This window comes from Dendrobates tinctorius, unplaced genomic scaffold (genome assembly GCF_039654945.1).
Source record: "Dendrobates tinctorius isolate UK_male_01 unplaced genomic scaffold, ASM3965494v1 ptg000062l, whole genome shotgun sequence".
In the NCBI taxonomy this organism is placed as follows: Eukaryota; Metazoa; Chordata; class Amphibia; order Anura; family Dendrobatidae; genus Dendrobates; species Dendrobates tinctorius.
This window is the reverse complement of record NW_027361730.1, coordinates 19,949,734-19,972,460: the sequence shown is the minus strand read 5'-3', so window position 1 is coordinate 19,972,460 and position 22,727 is coordinate 19,949,734. Positions and strand designations below refer to the sequence as shown.

Here is a 22,727-nt window from a genome sequence, read left to right as displayed (position 1 = left end):
GTTACAAGTTCATAGACTCCAAACATGTCTAGGTTCTTTTTTTAGCTAAGTGGTTAAAAAAAATTCCTAACTTTGCTAAAAAAAAAAAAAAAAAATTGTGCAATTTTCCGAGACTCGTAGCTTCTCCATTTTTCATGATCTCGAGTTGGGTGAGGGCTTATTTTTTGTGCGCTGAGCTAATGTTTTAATGATACCACTTTTGTGCAGATACGTTCTTTTGATCGCTCGTTATTGCATTTTAATGCAATGCTGCTGCAACCAAAAAAAGTAGTAATGGCGTTTCGATTTTTCCCGCTATGCCATTTAGCGATCAGGTTAATCCTTTTTATTGTTGATCGGGCGATTCTGAATGCAGCGATACCAAATGTGTATGTGTGGTTTTTTTTTGTTTTTTGTTTTGTTTTTTTTTTATTTTGAATGGGGCTGATTTGAACTTTTGTCTTTTTTTTTTTATATTTCTAAAAACATTTTTCTTCAACTTTTGGCATGCTTCAATAGCCTCCATAGGAGGCTAGAAGCTGCCTTAGCCCGATCAGCTCTGCTACTTAGAGGCGATGCTCAGATCGCCTCTATGTGGCAGAATTGTTGCATAGCTATGAGCGCCGACCACAGGGTGGTGCTCATAACAATTCAGAATCAACATCCATAGAGGTCTCAAGGAGACCTCTGGTTGTTATACCAACGAACCGATGACCCTCGATCACGTGAGTCAGCGTTCCTCGTATTTCCGGCCTAATGGCCGGAAGCGCGCATTAATTGCCGCTGTCAGTTGGACAGCGGCAATTAACTAATAGGCACAGGTGGATCGCGATTCCACCCATGCATATTGCGGGCATATGTCAGCTGTTCAAAACAGCTGAAATGTCCCAAGTTTGATGCGGGCTCACCGCCGGAGCCCACATCAAAGCGGGGGATACTGACATTGGACGTACTATACCGTCCGATGGCAGTAAGGGGTTAATGGGTCGTTGCTGGGTCTTCCAACAAGACAATGACCCAAAACATACAGCCAAGGCAACAAAGGAGTGGCTCAAAAAGAAGCACATTAAGGTCATGGCGTGGCCTAGCGAGTCTCCAGACCTTAATCCCATAGAAAACTTATGGAGGGAGTTGAAGTTCTGAGTTGCCAAGCGACAGCCTCAAAATCTTAAATGATTACAGATGATCTGCAAAGAGGAGTGGACGAAAATACATCCTGAGATGTGCGCAAACCTCATCATCAACTACAAAAACGTCTGACTGCTGTGTTTGCCAACAAGGGTTTTACCACCAAGTATTAAGTCTTGTTGGACAGAGGGATCAAATACTTATTTCTCACTGCAAAATGCAAATTTATACAATGTGATTTTCTGGATTTTATTTTTTATATTCTGTCTCTTAATGTTAAAATTAGCCTACCCTTAAAATTATAGACTGTCCATGACTTTGTCAGTGGGCAAACTGATCAGCAAGTGATCAAATACTTATTTCCATCACTGTATATTATATTAAGTGTTCAGTGCGCTCCCATTTTAGATTGTGTTTACCTATCAGAAGGTGTAGCGATTGGTTTTGCATAGTGTTCCAATAGTACAAGGAAATGGCAAAGACAAGTCTAATTTACGGCATCATGACCCATCAGGACAGGTGGACATTGAACACAGTGTGTCGGCACAGGCAGATAAGTGTCCTGCTTAATCACAATCTGCAACTTAATTTCCAAACCATTTATTATTTATGCAGCCACCAGCGGCCTCTGCGATTGATTCCTATAAGACATTGCAGTAATTATAGTTTCTAGTGCTGGATTGACGCACAGTCACAGAATGTCTCACCCGTGTACATAATGAGACAGAATGACCTACAAGTCACATGAAGGAAAATACATAGTTGGAAGTTCTAAAGTCTCTGAGGAATGGGTAAAGTTAATAAAGAATATGGTGAGAGCGGCTGGATTGTACCATACTGTTCAGGCTCACCGCAACCAGGGTCGACGAGATGGCGTATCTTTGCAGCAGGAACCTGGAGCACTGTATGACCTCAATCTGGATGAGGAACTAGAAATTGATCTCGATGAGGAGGCCATGGAGGCAATGTTTGGACAAGACCTTGCAAGCGACAATGATATTCTGGGAATGTGGATCCCAGAGGTACTGGATTGGCCAACATGGGTGTGTGATGGCAGCTGGAGCTGCTCTCATCTCTGCTCTAATTCCTCTCCCCTTGCTTTTTAACCCAGCATGAGATCAAGAGCATTGATGCATGCAGCTTCCAGCTACAGCATCTAAGGCTAGTTTCACACTTGCTTTTTTTTGCAGCGCGTTTTTCCCGCAAAAAAACGCATTGAAAAAACGCATACATAAGCATACAACTGCTGCGTTTTTTTCAAGCATTTTTATGAGCATGCATGAAAAAAACGCAGCGTTTTTATGCGTTTGTATGCGTTTTTAGCGCGTTTTTACCGCGTTTGCGTTTTTTTCCAACATTTTTAGGTGGCCCCTCACACTACCCAAACCATGACTTTACTAACCCTAACCCTGACCCTAACCCTAACCCTGACCCTAACCCTAACCCTGACCCTAACCCTTAACCAAATCATACTTAACCCAAACCCTAAACCCTAACTAACCCTAACCCTGACCCTAACCCTGACCCTAACCCTTAACAAAACCATACTTAACCCTGACCCTAACCCTAATCCTGACCCTAACCCTGACCCTAACCCTAACCCTAACCCTTAACAAAACCATACTTAACCCTAATCCTGACCCTAACCCTGACCCTAATCCTTAACAAAACCATACTTAACCCTAATCCTAACCTTAACCCTGACCCTAACCCTTAACAAAACCATACTTAACCCTAATCCTGACCCTAACCCTGACCCTAATCCTTAACAAAACCATACTTAACCCTAATCCTAACCCTAACCCTGACCCTAACCCTTAACAAAACCATACTTAACCCTAATCCTGACCCTAACCATGACCCTAATCCTTAACAAAACCATACTTAACCCTGACCCTAACCCTAACCCTGACCATAACCCTAACCCTAAACCCCCTTAACTAACCCTAACTCTAACCCAAACCCCTAAATTCCATGGTTTAAAAAAAAAAACGCATATGCAAAAAAACGCATACATGAGCATGCCAGTGCGCACATATGCGCATCCATAGGCTATAATGGCCATTTTTAGCGCAAAACGTGCGCATATGTGCGCATGCGCTTTTTTGCAGGGCCAAAAAATGCAACATGCTGCGTCTGGAAAATCCCAACGCACACCCCAAAAAAACGCAGCGCATGAAAATCGCATACATGCGCTGACCAGTGCGCAGGTATGCGCACCCATGTTAAATATAGGGGAAAAAACGCATGCGCAGGTGTGCGTTTTTTTCCAGCGCTAAAAAACGCAAATGTGAAACCAGCCTAAGGGTACCGTTACACGTAGTGATGCACCAGCTATCCCGACAACAACATGAATCGCTGGTGCATCGCTAAGTGGTCGTTAGTGAGCTGCCACACAGGCAGATCTCACCAGCGACATATCAGTGGTCGGGGGTCGCTACTTACCTGTCAGACGGGGCGATCCTGACGTCCTCCCGCCAGCGTCCAAGCGTCGCGCGTCGGCGCCACATGAAGTCCAGCAGGAATCGGCCGACGAGAAATGGCCCAGGCCGTTCTCGCGCGATCAGCGAACATCGCGGGGGAGCCGGTCGGAGGTAAGTGTCACATGTAGCGATATCGCTAGCAATATCGCTGCTACGTCACAAAATCAGTGACGTTATAGCGAAATTGCTAGCGATATCGCTACGTGTAAACGTGTAACGGGCCCTTAAGATTGTAGTTAGAAGTATTTCCAAGTGGTGACTGGTAACTAAACAAGCTGCCTGTCATTTCTAGGGGATGTTTTTCAATATGGGGGGGGGGGGTCTCTCCTAATTCGATATGACCTAGTAACTCTCTTAACCATCTTTCACTGATGAAAAGCCAAGTTATGATTAGTGTTGAGCATTCCGATACTGCAAATATCGGGTATCGAACGATATTCGCTGTATCAGAATTCCGATACCGAGTACCGATATTTTTACAATATCGGATACCGGAATCGGAAGTTCCCATAATGCAATGAGCCAGTGTTGTGGCTGTGATTGGCTGCTGAAATGATGTCATCATGATGCGTGGTCTGTGCGCATCATGATGTGTGGGCCTGCCGGGGGTCTGTGCGGGCCTGCCGGGGGTCTGTGCGGGCCTGCCTGGGGTCTGTGCGGGCCTGCCTGGGGTCTGTGCGGGCCTGCCGGGGGTCTGTGTGGGCCTGCCGGGCGTCTGCGGGCCTGCCGGGGTCTGTATGGGCCTGCCGGGGATCTGTGCGGGCTGCCGGGGGTTGTGTGTGTGTGTGTGTGTGTGCGTGCGCAGGCATCGTCCAATGGGACTACAAGTCCCATCGGGCTATGCCTGCTACAATGACAGTGATTGACACATTAGCCAATGATGGGACAGTAGTAGTCCCATCATCCGGCTAATGTGTTGAATGTAAAAAAAAACATACATACATACCACATACATACTACATATGTACTACATTCATACAACATACATACATACATACTACATATATATATACTACATTCATACAACATACATACTACATATATACTACATTCATACAACATACATACTACATATATACTACATTCATACAACATACATACTACATTCATACAACATACATACATACTACATATACTACATTCATACAACATACATATATACTACATTCATACAACATACATACTACATATATACTACATTCATACAACATACATACTACATATATACTACATTCATACAACATACATATATACTACATTCATACAACATACATACATACTACATACATACTACATATATTCTACATTCATACAACAACATACATACATACAGTGGGGAAAAAAAGTATTTAGTCAGTCAGCAATAGTGCAAGTTCCACCACTTAAAAAGATGAGAGGCGTCTGTAATTTACATCATAGGTAGACCTCAACTATGGGAGACAAACTGAGAAAAAAAAATCCAGAAAATCACATTGTCTGGTTTTTTTTTTTTTCATTTTATTTGCATATTATGGTGGAAAATAAGTATTTGGTCAGAAACAAAATTTCATCTCAATACTTTGTGATATATCCTTTGTTGGCAATGACAGAGGTCAAACGTTTTCTGTAAGTCTTCACAAGGTTGCCACACACTGTTGTTGGTATGTTGGCCCATTCCTCCATGCAGATCTCCTCTAGAGCAGTGATGTTTTTGGCTTTTCGCTTGGCAACACGGACTTTCAACTCCCTCCAAAGGTTTTCTATAGGGTTGAGATCTGGAGACTGGCTAGGCCACTCCAGGACCTTGAAATGCTTCTTACGAAGCCACTCCTTCGTTGCCCTGGCGGTGTGCTTTGGATCATTGTCATGTTGAAAGACCCAGCCACGTTTCATCTTCAATGCCCTTGCTGATGGAAGGAGGTTTGCACTCAAAATCTCACGATACATGGCCCCATTCATTCTTTCATGTACCCGGATCAGTCGTCCTGGCCCCTTTGCAGAGAAACAGCCCCAAAGCATGATGTTTCCACCACCATGCTTTACAGTAGGTATGGTGTTTGATGGATGCAGCTCAGTATTCTTTTTCCTCCAAACATGACAAGTTGTGTTTCTACCAAACAGTTCCAGTTTGGTTTCATCAGACCATAGGACATTCTCCCAAAACTCCTCTGGATCATCCAAATGCTCTCTAGCAAACTTCAGACGGGCCCGGACATGTACAGGCTTAAGCAATGGGACACGTCTGGCACTGCAGGATCTGAGTCCATGGTGGCGTAGTGTGTTACTTATGGTAGGCCTTGTTGCATTGGTCCCAGCTCTCTGCAGTTCATTCACTAGGTCCCCCCGCGTGGTTCTGGGATTTTTGCTCACCGTTCTTGTGATCATTCTGACCCCACGAGGTGGGATTTTGCGTGGAGCACCAGATCGAGGGAGATTATCAGTGGTCTTGTATGTCTTCCATTTTCTAATTATTGCTCCCACAGTTGATTTCTTCACTCCAAGCTGGTTGGCTATTGCAGATTCAGTCTTCCCAGCCTGGTGCAGGGCTACAATTTTGTTTCTGGTGTCCTTTGACAGCTCTTTGGTCTTCACCATAGTGGAGTTTGGAGTCAGACTGTTTGAGGGTGTGCACAGGTGTCTTTTTATACTGATAACAAGTTTAAACAGGTGCCATTACTACAGGTAATGAGTGGAGGAAAGAGGAGACTCTTAAAGAAGAAGTTACAGGTCTGTGAGAGCCAGAAATCTTGATTGCTTGTTTCTGACCAAATACTTATTTTCCACCATAATATGCAAATAAAATGAAAAAAAAAAAACGGACAATGTGATTTTCTGGATTTTTTTTTCTCAGTTTGTCTCCCATAGTTGAGGTCTACCTATGATGTAAATTACAGACGCCTCTCATCTTTTTAAGTGGTGGAACTTGCACTATTGCTGACTGACTAAATACTTTTTTTCCCCACTGTACATGCTACATATATACTACATTCATACAACATACATACATACATACATACTACATACAATACATTCATACAATACATACATACATATAGACATACAGTACATGTAACATAGAGTACATACCATCACTTGTCACTTTGATCCCCGGAGCCAGTGTCATCTCACTGTAAAAAATATTAAAATAACAAACAAGCAATATACTCCCTGATCCGCAGAAATCCATGAGTGTCCCACGACGATCTCCTGCAGTGCATCACTGAGAGGTTACTATGGTTCACTGGTCTCACTTTATGGCAAAAGCTGCGTGGGAACTTTCACACAGCAATGCCAAAAGTGAGACTAGGGACTATTTTTTTACAGTGGCGGAGGAATACAGTGAGGAAGGATACCTACCTCCCGTCATTGTATTCCTGGAGCCCCTAGAGAGCGATGGCATCAGCTGATGCTGCTGTTCTCCACGGGAGATCGTCGTGGGACACTCGTGGATTTCTGCGAATCAGGGAGTATATCGGTTGTTTGTTATTTTAATATTTTTTAAAGATGACACTGGCTTCGGGGATCAAAGTGACAAGTGATGGTGAGTATGTACTCTGTTATATGTACTGTATGTCTATATGTATGTATTGTATGAATGTATTGTATGTAGTATGTGTGCTGTATGTCTGTAGCATGTAGTATGTATGTTGTATGAATGTAGTATATATGTAGTATGCATGTAGTATGTATGTTGTATGTAGTATGTATGTTGTATGTAGTATGTATGTTGTATGAATGTAGTATATATTAAGTATGTATGTATGTTTTTTTTTTTTTGTTTTTTTTTTACATTCAACACATTAGCCGGATGATGGGACTACTACTGTCGCATCATTGGCTAATGTGTCAATCACTGTCATTGTAGCAGGCATAGCCCGATGGGACTTGTAGTCCCATCGGACGATGCCTGCACACACACACAACCCCCGGCAGGCCCGTACAGACCCCGCCCGCACACACAGTGTCCGCCCACGCACCGCCCACACTCTTCCCCCCCCTCCCGAACTGGATGTGCAAGTAAAGAAAGGGGGTTTTTTTATTCCGATATTTCTGTCCCATTGACTTGAATGGGGTTTCCGGTATCGGAATCAGCGATACCCGATACTTTTTGGGTATCGATCCGATCCGATATTTCTCAATATCGGAAAGTATCGCTCAACACTAGTCATGATTTACCTTTTTTTAAAAAAACTCCTTTATTAGCTCCTCCGTGCTGAGCAGATGGTGGACAAATTTAGCAGCTTCTGTTTTATATAAAAATGGTACACCTTATTGAATTACATGCTATAAAAAGCAATGTAGAGCTGTAACTTACAGCACATGAAAGGATCAAAGTTCACTCTCTACTTTTACTGGATTTAAGTGACCATTATATAATGGTCTTTTAACCCTTTTACTGTCAGGGGTTTCATGGACTTGTTTTTTAGTTACATTTGACATGCACAAATAACATTGTATTATATATAAAAATATTTATATGTATTTATCCCCCCAGTTCCATAAAGGATTGTGAAAATGCTTGTCTGCACCTTAGTCAATTAATTATTTGCATTTTTTTGTTAGGACACACTGTACTATAAGATGCACGGTACATGCACACTCAGTTCTACTGTGTATACACAAACAGCTCTGCTTCAGCTCTATTACATACATACACACCCACACCGCTCTATTACATGCACAAACACAGTTCTGCTACACACAGCTCTAGAATATACAAAAACAGCGCTCTGCTATATAGACATAAAGACAACTCGGCAACACACATGCATACACGTGGCTCTGCCAAATCTACGATACATACATACATACATACACACACACACAGACACACACACACACCTTCAGCTTACTAGGACCTCTACATCACTAAGGCTGGTTTCACATTTGCGTTTTTTAGCGCTGGAAAAAAACGCATATGTGCGCATGCGTTTTTTCCCCTATATTTAACATGGGTGCGCATACCTGCGCGCTTGTAAGCGCATGTATGCGATTTTCATGCGCTGCGTTTTTTTGGGGTGTGCGTTGGTATTTTCCAGACGCAGCATGTTGCATTTTTTGGCCCTGCAAAAAAGCGCATGCGCACATATGCGCACGTTTTGCGCTAAAAATGGCCATTATAGCCTATGGATGCGCATATGTGCGCACTGGCATGCTCATGTATGCGTTTTTTTGCATATGCGTTTTTTTTTTTTAACCATGGAATTTAGGGGTTTGGGTTAGAGTTAGGGTTAGTTAAGGGGGTTTAGGGTTAGGGTTAGGGTCAGGGTCAGGGTTAGGGTTGGGGTTTGGGTCAGGGTTAGGGTTAAGTATGGTTTGGTTAAGGGTTAGGGTCAGGGTTAGGGTCAGGATTAGGGTTAAGTATGGTTTGGTTAAGGGTTAGGGTTAGGGTCAGGGTTAGGGTTAAGTATGGTTTTGTTAAGGGTTAGGGTCAGGGTTAGGGTCAGGATTAGGGTTAAGTATGGTTTGGTTAAGGGTTAGGGTCAGGGTTAGGGTCAGGGTTAGGGTCAGGGTTAGGGTTAAGTATGGTTTTGTTAAGGGTTAGGGTCAGGGTTAGGGTCAGGATTAGGGTTAAGTATGGTTTGGTTAAGGGTTAGGGTTAGGGTCAGGGTTAGGGTTAAGTATGGTTTGGTTAAGGGTTAGGGTCAGGGTTAGGGTCAGGGTTAGGGTTAGGGTTAGTTAGGGTTTAGGGTTTGGGTTAGGGTTAAGTATGATTTGGTTAAGGGTTAGGGTCAGGGTTAGGGTTAGGGTCAGGGTTAGGGTTAGGGTCAGGGTTAGGGTTAGTAAAGTCATGGTTTGGGTTAGTGTGAGGGGACATCCAATGTTGGAAAAAAACGCAAACGCGGTAAAAACGCACTAAAAACGCATACAAACGCTTAAAAACGCTGCGTTTTTTTCATGCATGCTCATAAAAATGCTTGAAAAAAACGCAGCAGTTGTATGCTTTTGTATGCGTTTTTTCAATGCGTTTTTTTGCGGGAAAAACGCGCTGCAAAAAAAAGCAAGTGTGAAACTAGCCTAAAGCTGTATTAATGCTGCAGCTCTGCGACATTGGCACACATGCCTCAACTACATTGGCACACATGCCTCAGCTACTGCGACCCACCAACCTACTGTCTCCTTCCCCACCATCCTGTAGCATGTAAGCCCAAAAGGGCAGGATCCTCTCTCCCCTCTATATCAGTCTGTGATTGTAAGATTGTTTACTGTAAGTGATATCTGTAATTTGTATGTAACCCCTTCTCATGTACAGCACCATGGAATCAATGGTGCTATATAAATAAATAAATATTATATCACCTATTTTACTTCTGTGCATTATTGCTCTTGTATCAGGATGTAGTTAGTAATACAGGTCTGTTCATATATTGCTATATCTGCATAGGCTACACAATAAGAGTACATCAGCCAGACAGGTTTCCCTGCTGGATAAATGATGCTTGTGCAAATATAAATCTGTAACTAATACTAAAACAAAATAAGAAGCAAATGCCCTGCAGGAAATCGTATTAGTGCATGAAAATAACATAGGGCTTTGATCAGAAAAACAAAAGCCATCCCACCGCATCAAGGTGACCCTATTCAGGACGGTCCTAACCTCTAGTATTAAAACCTTACCCTATGGCAAGTAAGGACATGTGAATAAGGGCTGAGAAGGACAGGGACCCGACTTATGACCACCCAGCCATGAGGAACTACATGAATATAATGTCCAGCTCAAGGAAAAGGAAGGCCATACTATTATTTGCACAGAGTGCAAAAAGCCTGAAACAAAAATCTAAGTCCTTCTCAGCCCTTATTCACATTTTATGTCACTTGACAAATGGTAAGGTTTTAATACTAGAGGATAGGACCATCCACAATTGGGTCACTGTAACGTGGAAGGATGGCTATTACGTGTTTATTTTGGTTAAAAAAATGTTAACTAGGTACCCTATATTATTTTCATGCACTATTATTTATTTACTGCGGGGTATTTGCATTTCTTGCTTTTATCTTGGGTTTTGTCTGTTTAGTGGCCAGTGTGAATGTGTCTACACGTTCCAGTTCATCTCTTTTTAGGTTTTTGTTTCAATTATAAATGTCACGTAGCGGAGGTGTTTCTCTGAGACTTTTGATATAACTAAGCGCATGACGTAGTTTTTACCCTGGGGCACAGTTTCTCACTTGTCAGCTTCTCTATGAGCAGAGACATTTCACTATCTGAAGAGATCATGCAGTGTAATGACAGCTTTATTACGTGAGACCTCAGGGCAAGTTCACACTTTCAGGATTTCTTATAGACTAGAGATGCAGATTCTGCACAGCAATTTACACTACAATTCAAGTAAATGAGGTTCTAAAAACTCCACTGACACACATTGGAGAAAAAATCCACATGAAAATATGAGCATGATGCAGCTTTTCATATTCGCAGCATGCTCATTCCTGTGTGGATTTTCACTTCAGATTGCACCAAATCTTTGTAAGAGGTAGGGTGAAAGTCTGCAGTCAAATCAATGATAAAACCTGCAGTTAATATATATATATATATATATACACAGTCATATGTAAAAGTTTGGGCACCCCTATTAATGTTAACCTTTTTTCTTTATAACAATTTTGGTTTTTGCAACAGCTATTTCAGTTTCAAATATCTAATAACTGATGGACTCAGTTATATTTCTGGATTCAAATGAGGTTTATTGTACTAACAGAAAATGTGCAATCTGCATTTAAACAAAATTTGACCGGTGCAAAAGTATGGGCACCCTTATCATTTTCTTGATTTGAACACTCCTAACTACTTTTTACTGACTTCCTGAAGCACTAAATTGGTTTTGTAACCTCATTGAGCTTTGAACTTCATAGCCAGGTGTATCAAATCATGAGAAAAGGTATTTAAAGTGGCCACTTGCAAGTAGTTCTCCTATTTGATTCTCCTATGAAGAGTGGCATCATGGGCTCCTCAAAACAAATGGGAGAGAGCAATTAGTTCCAGCTGCGTGTAAAATTCTTTCTTTATTTCTTCAATAAAAATACATAAATCTTCATAATGTGTGCCCCAGCATGGACAACGGCAACGCGTTTTCGATCTATAAGATCTTTGGCTTTGACAAAGATCTTATAGATCGAAACGCGTTGCCGTTGTCCATGTTGGGGCACACATTATGAAGATTTATGTATTTTTATTGAAGAAATAAAGAAAGAATTTTACACGCAGCTGGAACTAATTGCTCTCTCCCATTTGTTTTGAGGAGCCCATGATGCCACTCTTCATAGGAGAATCAAATAGGAGAACTACTTGCAAGTGGCCACTTTAAATACCTTTTCTCATGATTTGATACACCTGGCTATGAAGTTCAAAGCTCAATGAGGTTACAAAACCAATTTAGTGCTTCAGGAAGTCAGTAAAAAGTAGATAGGAGTGTTCAAATCAAGAAAATGATAAGGGTGCCCATACTTTTGCACCGGTCAAATTTTGTTTAAATGCAGATTGCACATTTTCTGTTAGTACAATAAACCTCATTTGAATCCAGAAATATAACTGAGTCCATCAGTTATTAGATATATGAAACTGAAATAGCTGTTGCAAAAACCAAAATTGCTATAAAGAAAAAAGGTTAACATTAATAGGGGTGCCCAAACTTTTACATATGACTGTGTATATATATATATATATATATATATATATATATATTTAGTATATTTTACAAATTCATTGTGAATTTGAAACTGAATCTGTACCAGAAATGTTATGCATTGTGAACATGGACTTATATGGCAGGATAGCAACACTAAACCTAAACAAGGCACTTAATGCATCTTACCTAGTAGCTGTACTACTTAGACTTCTAATAAGGGCAGAGACAGACTGCCGTATTTCTCGCGCGAGGATCGCATCACGCTTCATGGACTGGCCTGGCATCTCTCCTGACCTGAGCAAGATAGTATGATGTATTTCTATGCAGCAGCTGTCCAGCTCAGGTCAGGAGAGCCGACAGCCAGTACGAGGTTTACAGTGTGATTTTCGCATGAGAAATATGGCAGTCTCTCTGCCCTAAGGCCGGGGTCACACTTGCTAGTATGATGCGAGAAACTACATAGTGTAGGGGATTTTATGAAATCTCCACTATGCGCGCAGGGCCGCCGCCGGCTTCCCTGCGTAACCAGACATGCGTCGCGTCTTTTCAGACCGCAGCGTCTCTATTTATCATGCGGAGACGCTCAGTCTCCGCAAGATAAATATACCGTCCTATGTATAGGATGCTGTGATTCCACATGGTTCAATGAACACAAATGCGGAAATCACCGCACGTACAAAAGCTACCAGCACTTTGGACAGAGCGGCGTCCTAAGTGCTGCCAATGCTAACCGTGGAAACCTACCCTTTAAAAAAAGTCTTGTAGTGCCAGCCTAATGTTCTGAGATTTCTGTCAGTTAACTCCCAGTCACCCCGACTGCTATAAAGCACACACCTTGCCATACTCTATGTAGACACCACAGGAAGAAAGTGTTTGCCTACCAATGAAAGGTTTTGAAAATTAAAAAAGACTAGAATAATTATTTTTTTTTTTTCTATTTCCTACAGATTTCAATGTACGTAATCCAAAATTAAAATGCATGAATAGTTTTCTCTAGTGATGAGCGCAAATGCTCATTACTCGAGTTTGCCTAGGGTGCGTGGGTGTGCGCTGAATATCGCAGGTGCTCGAGTGGCATGTTAGAGCACCTCGCTGTTAGCCACAAAACATGCGAGAATTGCCTGACAAACCTGGCTAATCCCCACATGTTTTGTGTCTAAGATCCGCAAAACATGCGACCGTGGAGACTCGAACATGTCACTTGAGCACCTTCACAAACTCTAGTAACGAGCACTTGCGCTCATCACTAGTATTTCCTATAATCTGACCATCATTCTCCCATTTGAAATTTGAATGAAGAAAGGCATACTAATGAATGGATATATCCTGCAAGATAAAATAAACATTGATTTCCAACATGTTAAATCGGTCGTCTTCTGTTAAAAATGGAACTGTACTTTCAACAATATTAGCATGAATCAATAACACATGCAAATATAAGAAGTTTTATAATACTCTGTGATCAGAGAAATGGCCGGCGCCATTTTGAGGAAGAATTTTTTTTTTTTAAGCAAATTTACATCACTAAATTAAAATTAATATATGGATATGTTAGCACCACGCCTTGTCCCTTCCCTGATAGGCAGGGTCTCCGGCGTGTCAGTTTACTCACCCGCACTGCAGTTGGTTCCTCTCTTCGTCATGCTCCCAGCAGCACTTCCAGCCAGGTCTCTAGCCATGTCCTATGGGCACGTGCTCTCCCACCTTCTTAAAGGGCCAGCACTATTTCCTCCCCAGCCAATGGTTATGAGGCATTATGTATATATTGCTTCCTCTCTCCTGGTGAGGTGCCTGGGCAACCTTCCTGTTTACAGTCTATGTTGTGAAAGGTTGCATACCAGTGAAAGTCCTGTTTGCTGTGCTCTAAGTACTAATCCTGCTAGTTGCACTCACTGCATGGTCGTTGGTCTGCCCTGGAGTGGCACCTGGCGTGCATCGGGAGCCAAGTCTAACCTCCCCATCAGAAGCTCTAGTGAACAGTCCGGTTCTTGCCTAGTCACGCCCCTCCAGGCTCTTCGTGGCACAGTGGTTCCACAAATCACGTCCATGACAATATTATAGATTCGATTGTGCTACAGCGCAGGCGCCACAGGTACCTGCATGATGAAAGTAATTTTTTTTTATTTCCAAATAACATATACAGTAGGTAAAATAGGGGGCAAGTCACTGAGGGATCAGTGACCTGTCATAAGCTATACAGATGACTATCTAATCAGAGCACCAAATGAAGACACCCCCCCCCCACAATCCCACCCCAAAACACAAGCGTATCATTAACTGAAAATAAAGATTAAACAACCATAAGATGGATTTCATCAACCAAGGTATCATTTTACTCAGTATAACGGTGCCAACCTGACAATGTCTGTAGGTTACTGTGCACAATCCTGCTGGCAGGTTCCCTTTAAAGAAAAACTAAAGAGAACGTAGGAATTAACTTTTCTCCTGATGTCTGCTATTGCTGCCTGACTCTGCCTATTGTCCGTGGCTTTACATTGCTCGACTAACCAGATACAGAGGTGGATGTGTGGTGTTTGGAAGGACGGCTGATCTCCTGTGACATAAGGTTTACAATATAAGACAAAATACGATAAAAGGAGATGGGAAAAAAATGTTAGAAATGTGTGATCTTTTTTCACTTTGTAATTTGTGACCTACTGATGTCTTCTTCTTTTGCAGGGTATAGGTATGAGCTGTTTTGTCTAATAAAGCATGTCCAGACCCCACACTGCCTGGTATGACATACTGCTAATGTTTCCTTGTGCGTGAGTAGAATACCGTGATTCAAAAAGGATAGTGCACAATTATAGTCTCAGTATTCATAACCGAAGGAACATAGGACAAATTAATTAATGTGAAAAGACACACTATGCAAGTTTGCTCTGATTTGGACTCCACTGTTCAGTGATGTGTTTTCTTTGGTCCATTCACTGATGTTGTGCTAGCCTCCACAATCGCCATATCTACCACCCTGCAACTTTTTTGTGGGGCTACATCAAGGACTCGGTGTATGTTACCAGTTATAGGATCTGAATGATCAAAGGATATGGTGGACTGGACCACCATCTGCCGTGTCACCAGTGAAAATCACTTTGAGCATTTGTAATGTATAAATATAACTTACTTGGTATCTTTTCCTGTTAAATACCATGGCAATAATTTTTCACCATCTTTTTGAACCAGTTTGTATAATAAAAGAAAACGCAATGTATATTAAGCAGTACAAGTGCAAATAAATTGTACCTGTTAAAGACACCTCCTTTAAAGGGGTTTTCACAGGAACAAGTTTTAATTTTATTCACTTGATCTTGGACTAAAAATAATTTCCACAATTGGATGTGATTAAAAAATGTCCCTGTGCTGAGACAATCTTATACATGTGCCCCTGCTGTGTACTGTGTAATGGCTGTGTCTGACTGTGCAGGAACATGGTCTGATCATGCCACAGCTCCTGGGCAGGGGAGGAAGTAAGACTATACTGACATTACAGGACGGGATCACAGTTGGTTCTTTCTGTGAGGTAAAGCATTAGTTAAAAACAGGCATGATGATCAGACCATGTCCCTGTACGGTCAGACACAGTCATTACACAGTACACAGCAGGGGCACATGTATAAAACTAGCTCAGCACAGGGATATTTTTTTATCACATCCAATTGTGGAACTTTTTATTCAAAGATCTAGTGAATAAAATTAACTTTTGTTCTTGGGAAAACCCCTTCAAGTATCTTTAGGGGTGTGCCTCATGATACGAAGTGTCTTTTTTGTTATAAATCAGAAAAGACATTACTTATTGTTTGTTGGAGGTCTGACGACTTGGACCCCAGCGATATTGAGAGCAGGGTCCTGAAGAGACCTATCTGAATGGAGTGGAGGTACAGTATGAGAACATTTGCTCCAAGCATTGTCGAAGGGAGTGCAGGAGATGGCCAAGCAGTTCCATTGAGAGTGATTGGAGCTGAGGTGCACATGCTCAACCTCACCTCCCTTCTAACAAAGTTATCCCTTTGGATAGAGGATAACTTCAGATCTTTGTTCAACCCCTTAAAGCTGAGGTAGCTGGGCATTTTCTGTACATATTTTTAATGATTCCCTTAAGTGTATTGTTTACTTATATGCCTTTTCATATCGGTATGCTTTGGTTTTCTTATGCTCTTCAGTTCAACTTATTCTAAAACAATAGTCTGAACATCTTTCAGTGAAGTAACTATGAAAGAAGAATTAGGGCATAAAAGTGCATTACAAGCCTGTGTCTGGTGGTGTGTGAAAGGATTGACCTGTAGACTGGCCATGATAATCTTAGTGTGAATATAATGGGTATTCCTATTATCATATCTACCTGTATCCTGCAATGTCACCTTGGCTTTGTATAGATTTCTGTCCTAATTAAGAGCACCTTATACTCTTAGGTTCCCTTTTAGAAACAACCTTCAGAAAATGACTTGCTGTTTAATTCAGGTTTTCGTGTTAAATATTGTTTTCTTTTGTTGTTTGTTTGCCATCTTCTTCTTGCAGGCAGTTTTTACACTGGCCACTGGGGCCTTTTTTAGACTGCTGTTTAAAGAAGCAACACGTGCATTAGCCACAAGTACATACTCTGACCCTAACTTTTGTATTTAGGCATCCAATGAACCTGTGCAATGGTCACTGTGAAGGGTCAGCTGCACCATCACCTCTTGTATTTGGTGATATCCGTTGTGTATACAGGTGTTGCCAGTTATTGTAATCCTGCCTCTGCTCATAAGGATCCTTGCTGAAAACTCTTCCTGAAAGGACAGTAAATAGGAGTCTAAAATAGCAAAATTGGCCAGTTTGAAAATTGCAAGATTACTATTTTTTTCCTAAAGATCTTATATTATATTTTTAAATGCATGTAACACAAAAACCTGATCTAAATGATAGGTTATTTTCTGATGATGGCTTTCCTTTAACCTAAGGATCCAATCTTGGGGAACCATGAAGGATTATAATGAAATACTGTGTGATTATTACTCTTTGTTACTGCAGATTCATTGTCTAACATCTCCTGACACAAGCTCTGGATGGAACCAGGACAGACAGCAGGACGATCAGTATACACAGGCAGTGTAAGTAATTGAAGCCTTGGCTCTACCACCAATTTTTAACAGTTCTATCATCTAGTAGGACCTTTGCGTCAACCTTGCAAGCAATAATATGGTTAAAAACATTCCTTTTAGGGTATGCTCACACACTTGAATAATACAGTGTGTCTTTGTAGCAAAAATCTGAGTCTGACCCTCTGCTATCCGCCATGGATTTATAGTTTGAAGTACTGCCGGTGCGCGTGCAGATTAGAGTAATTCCGTGAGTGTGACGACACACAAGTTTCCAAGCAGAAGCTGCTTCGATAGATGGCATTGAAATGTTAGAAAAAATATGGAAGGCAACACTTATTTCTGATTAAAAATAGTGGAAGGCATTTTTGGACTATTTTCACAGGGACTTTGCGTGGAATTTTGCGTGAAAAAAGCTGTGTATGAACCAGGGCTGTGGAGTCGGTAAGCCAAACCTCCAACTTCTCAATTTCCATGACACTGACTCCACCAAAATGGGCTCCGACTCCACAGCCCTGCTAGGGCTGTGGAGTCGGTAAGCCAAACCTCCAACTCCTCAATTTCCATGACACTGACTCCACCAAAATGGGCTCCGACTGACTCCATAGCCCTGGTATGAACATACCTCTAAAGAAGAGCCATTATTAACATTCTGTAGGGATGAGATTGCCTTTTACCGCGGAGACTTTGACTGCAAATGGAGAATACACTCAAAGCCATCTCCATTCTTTGCATTGTACCGCTTTCTCCGTTTGTTTTTCAAAACTGATAGAAGAAAAAAAATCCTAATTTAGCCTTGAAGACAAACAGAGAATAATTCATTAGAAGCGGGTTTAGAAAGCGTGGTACCATAAGCCTCTCTCAGGGGGGTTGTTAGATTTCTGAATTGGTTAGTTCAAAGCTGCCATCAACGGCTGCTGGAATTCTTGTACGTCTTTTATTTCTACACGGAACTCTTTGAATTGCAGATGAGGAAGAAAGATTTTCAGATGTTCAGGGATTAGTTCGAGACATACTGAATATTAAGTCATTTTCAATTTGAAACAGTTTGTTCTGAAAACAATTATCTTTCTTTTGTTTCTTGTTAATATATAATCCAATCGTGGTAACTTCTTGATTACAGACAGCACCGAGGTACAAAAGGCTGAAAACACAGCATCCAATCCATGATCAGAGAAATAGTCAGCGGTTTATATTATTATAAGCCTTGGGTTGTTTTTTTTTTCTTTTTACAAATAGATTTCAATAGGCAACATAAAGCCTATTGTTTTTTAATATTTTACTTTCTGACCTTAAGTCTTAAAATGCCTAATCCAGACGTTGTGTAGTCCAAGCGCCTTCACTTAATGTGGGATTGATTATATTTCTAACTCTTCTAGATAGAAATGAATGTAATTATCTTCACCCTATGGGACTGTCCTTCCAATAAGTGCAAAGTCCCAAATAATGACAGGAAAACTCATTAAATGTATTATAGCCTAGCACTGCGCAAGAATTGATTTTGTCTGCTCATTGAGGCTTTTGTATTCGGCACCAGCTTAATTTTCTTCCCAGCATCTTTGTTTGGATTCTGCATGCTCGTCCTTAGTACTCTCTTGCATCTTGTAGACGCAATAGATCATTCTTTCACAAATGTACCGTATATTGTTTTTTTTTTACTTTGTCTTGTTGAGTCACTTGCTAATAACATCTTGATCACATATAAAGTATCAGTCACATCTTGGGCTTTATGACATATTTTGGGGTTTAGAAAAACTGATTTGTTTGTGCCCTGCCAGTCACGCTGTCAATAATGAATCTCTCTCATGACAGGTTTGATGCTTTGGTACAGAGGTTTGAAGCTCCAGATTCTCGAAATCGCTGGGACAGTCCTATCTTTACTGTTCATAAGGATGATGTTCTGCCACTGGATCAGATCAGTAATGCAATTTTTCACAGGAAAGCCCCACCGCCTAACCAGTCTACGCAAACGGTGTGTAATTCACAATTGTCTACCTTACCATAGTTTTAGATGGGCTGATGATGGGGAACCAGGGCTGAGGAGTCAGTAAGCCAAACCTCCGGCTCCACAATTTCCCTGGCTACCGACTCCGACCCCACAGCACTGCCTCACTACTGAACATGTACATAAAGTGCAACAAAGATTCATTTCAACTAAAAGCCGAGATCCTTAGATCAGGAACAGATCAGACATTTATAGGACACTTCAAAACTTCCCCAAATTATTATGAAATCATTTACAGCACATCCTGCATTGTTCTACTGTACCCAATTTATTATGTTTTAGGAGTCGGTCCATTTTATATTTACTCCAACTTTGACTCCACCAAAATGGACACCAACTCCACGACTCCGACTCCGGAGCCCTACGGGGAACGAGCATTCCTAGGAACACTTGTTTCTGACTTTCAATCCATCTAAACAGGCTGCTAATCATCAATGAACAAGCAAAATGATTTTTGGCGGCTTAAAAATCCTCGTTGATGGCAGCACGTTGTCCTGTTAAGCAGGGGATGTGCTGCTGATAAGTTATATTTTATGCACATAGAATACTAGTCTAAAAAGGCCATTAAATGATCACTGGTTAGCTTTCATGTAGATGATCAGCAGTCGTTTGACATGTATAAACCCAGGATCAATAACATTCAATCCTATCTAACGCTCTAATTTCTAAGCATTGCAGCTAAAGGCTTATTTAGGCTAGCCGATAGAAAGCATCTGCGCAAATGACCAGCTTGTGTAAACAAGTTGCCAATCACCCAGCAAGCGAGCAAAACGGCAAAACGCTCTGTGAGGTGAATAGAATGTTTATGCCAGCAGTACAATCATCATTTTCGGCAGCACATCGTCCGATCTAAAGAGGAGACCTGCTCTGCGAGCGATGATATTCCTTCTTTACACAACGAGTGTACTAACTCGTGCTATTCTGTTTATAACAAAGCAATATTATGAATTAACAGATTCTAGATGAATGTTTCATCGTAATCTGGTCAGTCGTACTAAGCAGGTCATTTATCGTGCTATTTTATACTTTTTGGCACATGTTTAAAGCTGCCAATCAGTGGTGGGGTTAAGGTTATGCAGCGATCATGAATATGGACGACTATATGATGGCAGGATTACTAGTCCTCTAGTGATCTGCAACTGAGAAAACAGTGATTTTATCAAAACTCCAGTAAGTGACATATCACTTGAATCAGGGTCTCTATCGCTAAATTATGCTTCTTTCTTTGTCCGCTCCTGGGAGGAATACATTTTATCTCTTCCCCATAACCTCATTTTCAGTATGGTGGCCGGACAGAAATGGAACGCTGTTAAACCTGCAGGTTAACACCATATTTGCAGATTAGTACAGTTTGGGACATTCCAGTTTCCCTTTAAACCATCGCTAATCTGCTACATGGATACGTATCTACAGTCGTTTCGAAGCTTGTGGAGACAAGGCGCACTGAGCAATTGTTAATATGATCATGTTGTGATCATAGGATATCGTTGTTGTTCCCAGCACTTGTTCTTTTTTTCACAGTGATAGATCGTTTTAAACCTTTAAAAATTATTTCATCCAGATAATGAACATTTTGCTCATTTGTCGGGTGACTGCCAGCAAGTTTAACCCCTTTCTGCCATCCGACGTATTATCCCGTCCATGGGACCCGGGCCCCTATGCCCATGGACGGGATAGTACGTCATGGCAATCAGCGGCGCTCACGGCCGGATGTCAGCTGATTATCACAGCTGACACCTGGCACTATGTGTCCCGGCAGTCACGGACCGCCCCCGACACGTTAATCCCTAGCACACTGCGATCAAACACAATCGCAGTGTACCGGGGGTTTAGGGAAGCATCGGCAGGGAGGGGGCTCCCTTCGTGCTTCCCTGAGACCCCCGCAGCAACGCAATGTGCAGCGCTGCTGTGGGGGCCTCCTTCCCTGCAGGTCCCCGGATCCAAAATGGCGGCGGGGGCCTGCAGGGAGGTGGCTTCCACATGCCTGCAAAGCGCCGGCATGAGGAAGCCTGCCCCACTGCCTGTGACAGATCGCTGATCTGTCACAGCGATCTGTGTTGTGACAGATCAGCGATCTGTCACATGACAGTTATGTCCCCCCTGGGACATTGTAATAAAGTAAAAAAAAAGTGTAAAAATAATTTATAAAAAATCGCTAAATAAATTAAAAAAATATTACCTAAAATTCATTTTTTGGAAATAAAAAAAATAAAAGTACACATATTTAGTATCACCGTGTCCGTAACGACCCGCCCTATAAAACTGTCCCATTAGTTAACCCCTTTAGCAAACCCCTTTAAAAAATAAAAATAAAAAACAAAGCAAAAAATAATGCTTTATTATCATACCGCCGAACAAAAAGTGCAATAACACGCAATCAAAAAGTCTAATATAAATAACCATGGTACCGCTGAAAACATCATCTTGTCCCGCAATAAACGAGCCTCCATATAGCATCATCAGTGAAAAAATAAAAAAGTTATAGCTCGCAGAATAAAGCGATGCAAAAATAATTATTTTTTATCTAAAATTGTTTTTATTGCATAAAAGCGCCAACACATAAAAAAAAGACATAAATGAGGTATCGCTGTAATCGTACTGACCCGAAGAATAAAACCGCTTTATCAATTTTACCACACGCGGAACGGTGTAAACGCATCCCCCAAAATAAATTCTTGAAATGCTGGTTTTTGTTCATTCTGCGTCCCAAAAATCGGAATAAAAAGCGATCAAAAAATTTCACATGCCCGAAAATGGTACCAATAAAAACATCAACTCGTCCCGCAAAAAATAAGACCTCACATGACTCGGTGGGTCAAAATATGGAAAAATTATAGCTCTCAAAGTGGAGTTAGAATTGGAGGGTTTCCACTGTTTGGGCACATCAGGGCCTCTCCAAATGCAACATGGCGTCTGATCTCAATTCCAGCCAATTCTGCGTTGAAAAAGTCAAACTGTGAAAAAATTGGGGACTAAAAGATCATGTTTGTGGAAAAAATATGATTTTTTTTATTTTCACGCCCGGGCGTTATAAACATCTGTGAAGCCCTTGGGGGTTCAAAATACTCACCACACATCTAGATAAGTTCCTTGGGGGTCTAGTTTCCAAGTTGCACTGTTTTGGCACATCAGGGGCTTTCCAAACGCAACATGGCGTCCAATCTCCATTCCAGCCATAAAAGTAAAATGGCACTGCTTCCCTTCCGAGCTCTGCCATGCGCCCAAATAGTGGTTTACCCCCACATATGGGGTATCAGCGTACTCAGGACAAATTACACAATAACTTTTGGGGTCCTGTTACCCTTGGAAAAATAAAAATTGAGGGTGAAAAGATCATTTTTGTGGAAAAAATATGATTTTTTAATTGTACGGCTGTACGTTATAAACTTCTGTGAAGCCCTTGTGAGTTCAAAGTTCTCACCACATATCTAGATAAGTTCCTTGGGGGGTCTAG

At 41.5% G+C, this 22,727-nt stretch overlaps 1 protein-coding gene across 4 annotated transcripts in view; it reads left to right on the top strand.

Annotated features, from left to right (window-relative positions):
- The window catches only part of KTI12 (KTI12 chromatin associated homolog), a 98,719-nt gene that overhangs the window by 50,133 nt on the left and 25,859 nt on the right, over nt 1-22,727 (top strand). For all 4 annotated transcript variants that reach the window (XM_073579358.1, XM_073579359.1, XM_073579360.1 and 1 more), the window contains exons 5-7: nt 14,873-14,928; nt 17,201-17,280; nt 19,081-19,240. In XM_073579358.1, coding sequence (XP_073435459.1) covers nt 14,873-14,928; nt 17,201-17,280; nt 19,081-19,240 — 296 coding nt within the window. The remainder of the gene's footprint in view (nt 1-14,872; nt 14,929-17,200; nt 17,281-19,080; nt 19,241-22,727) is intronic.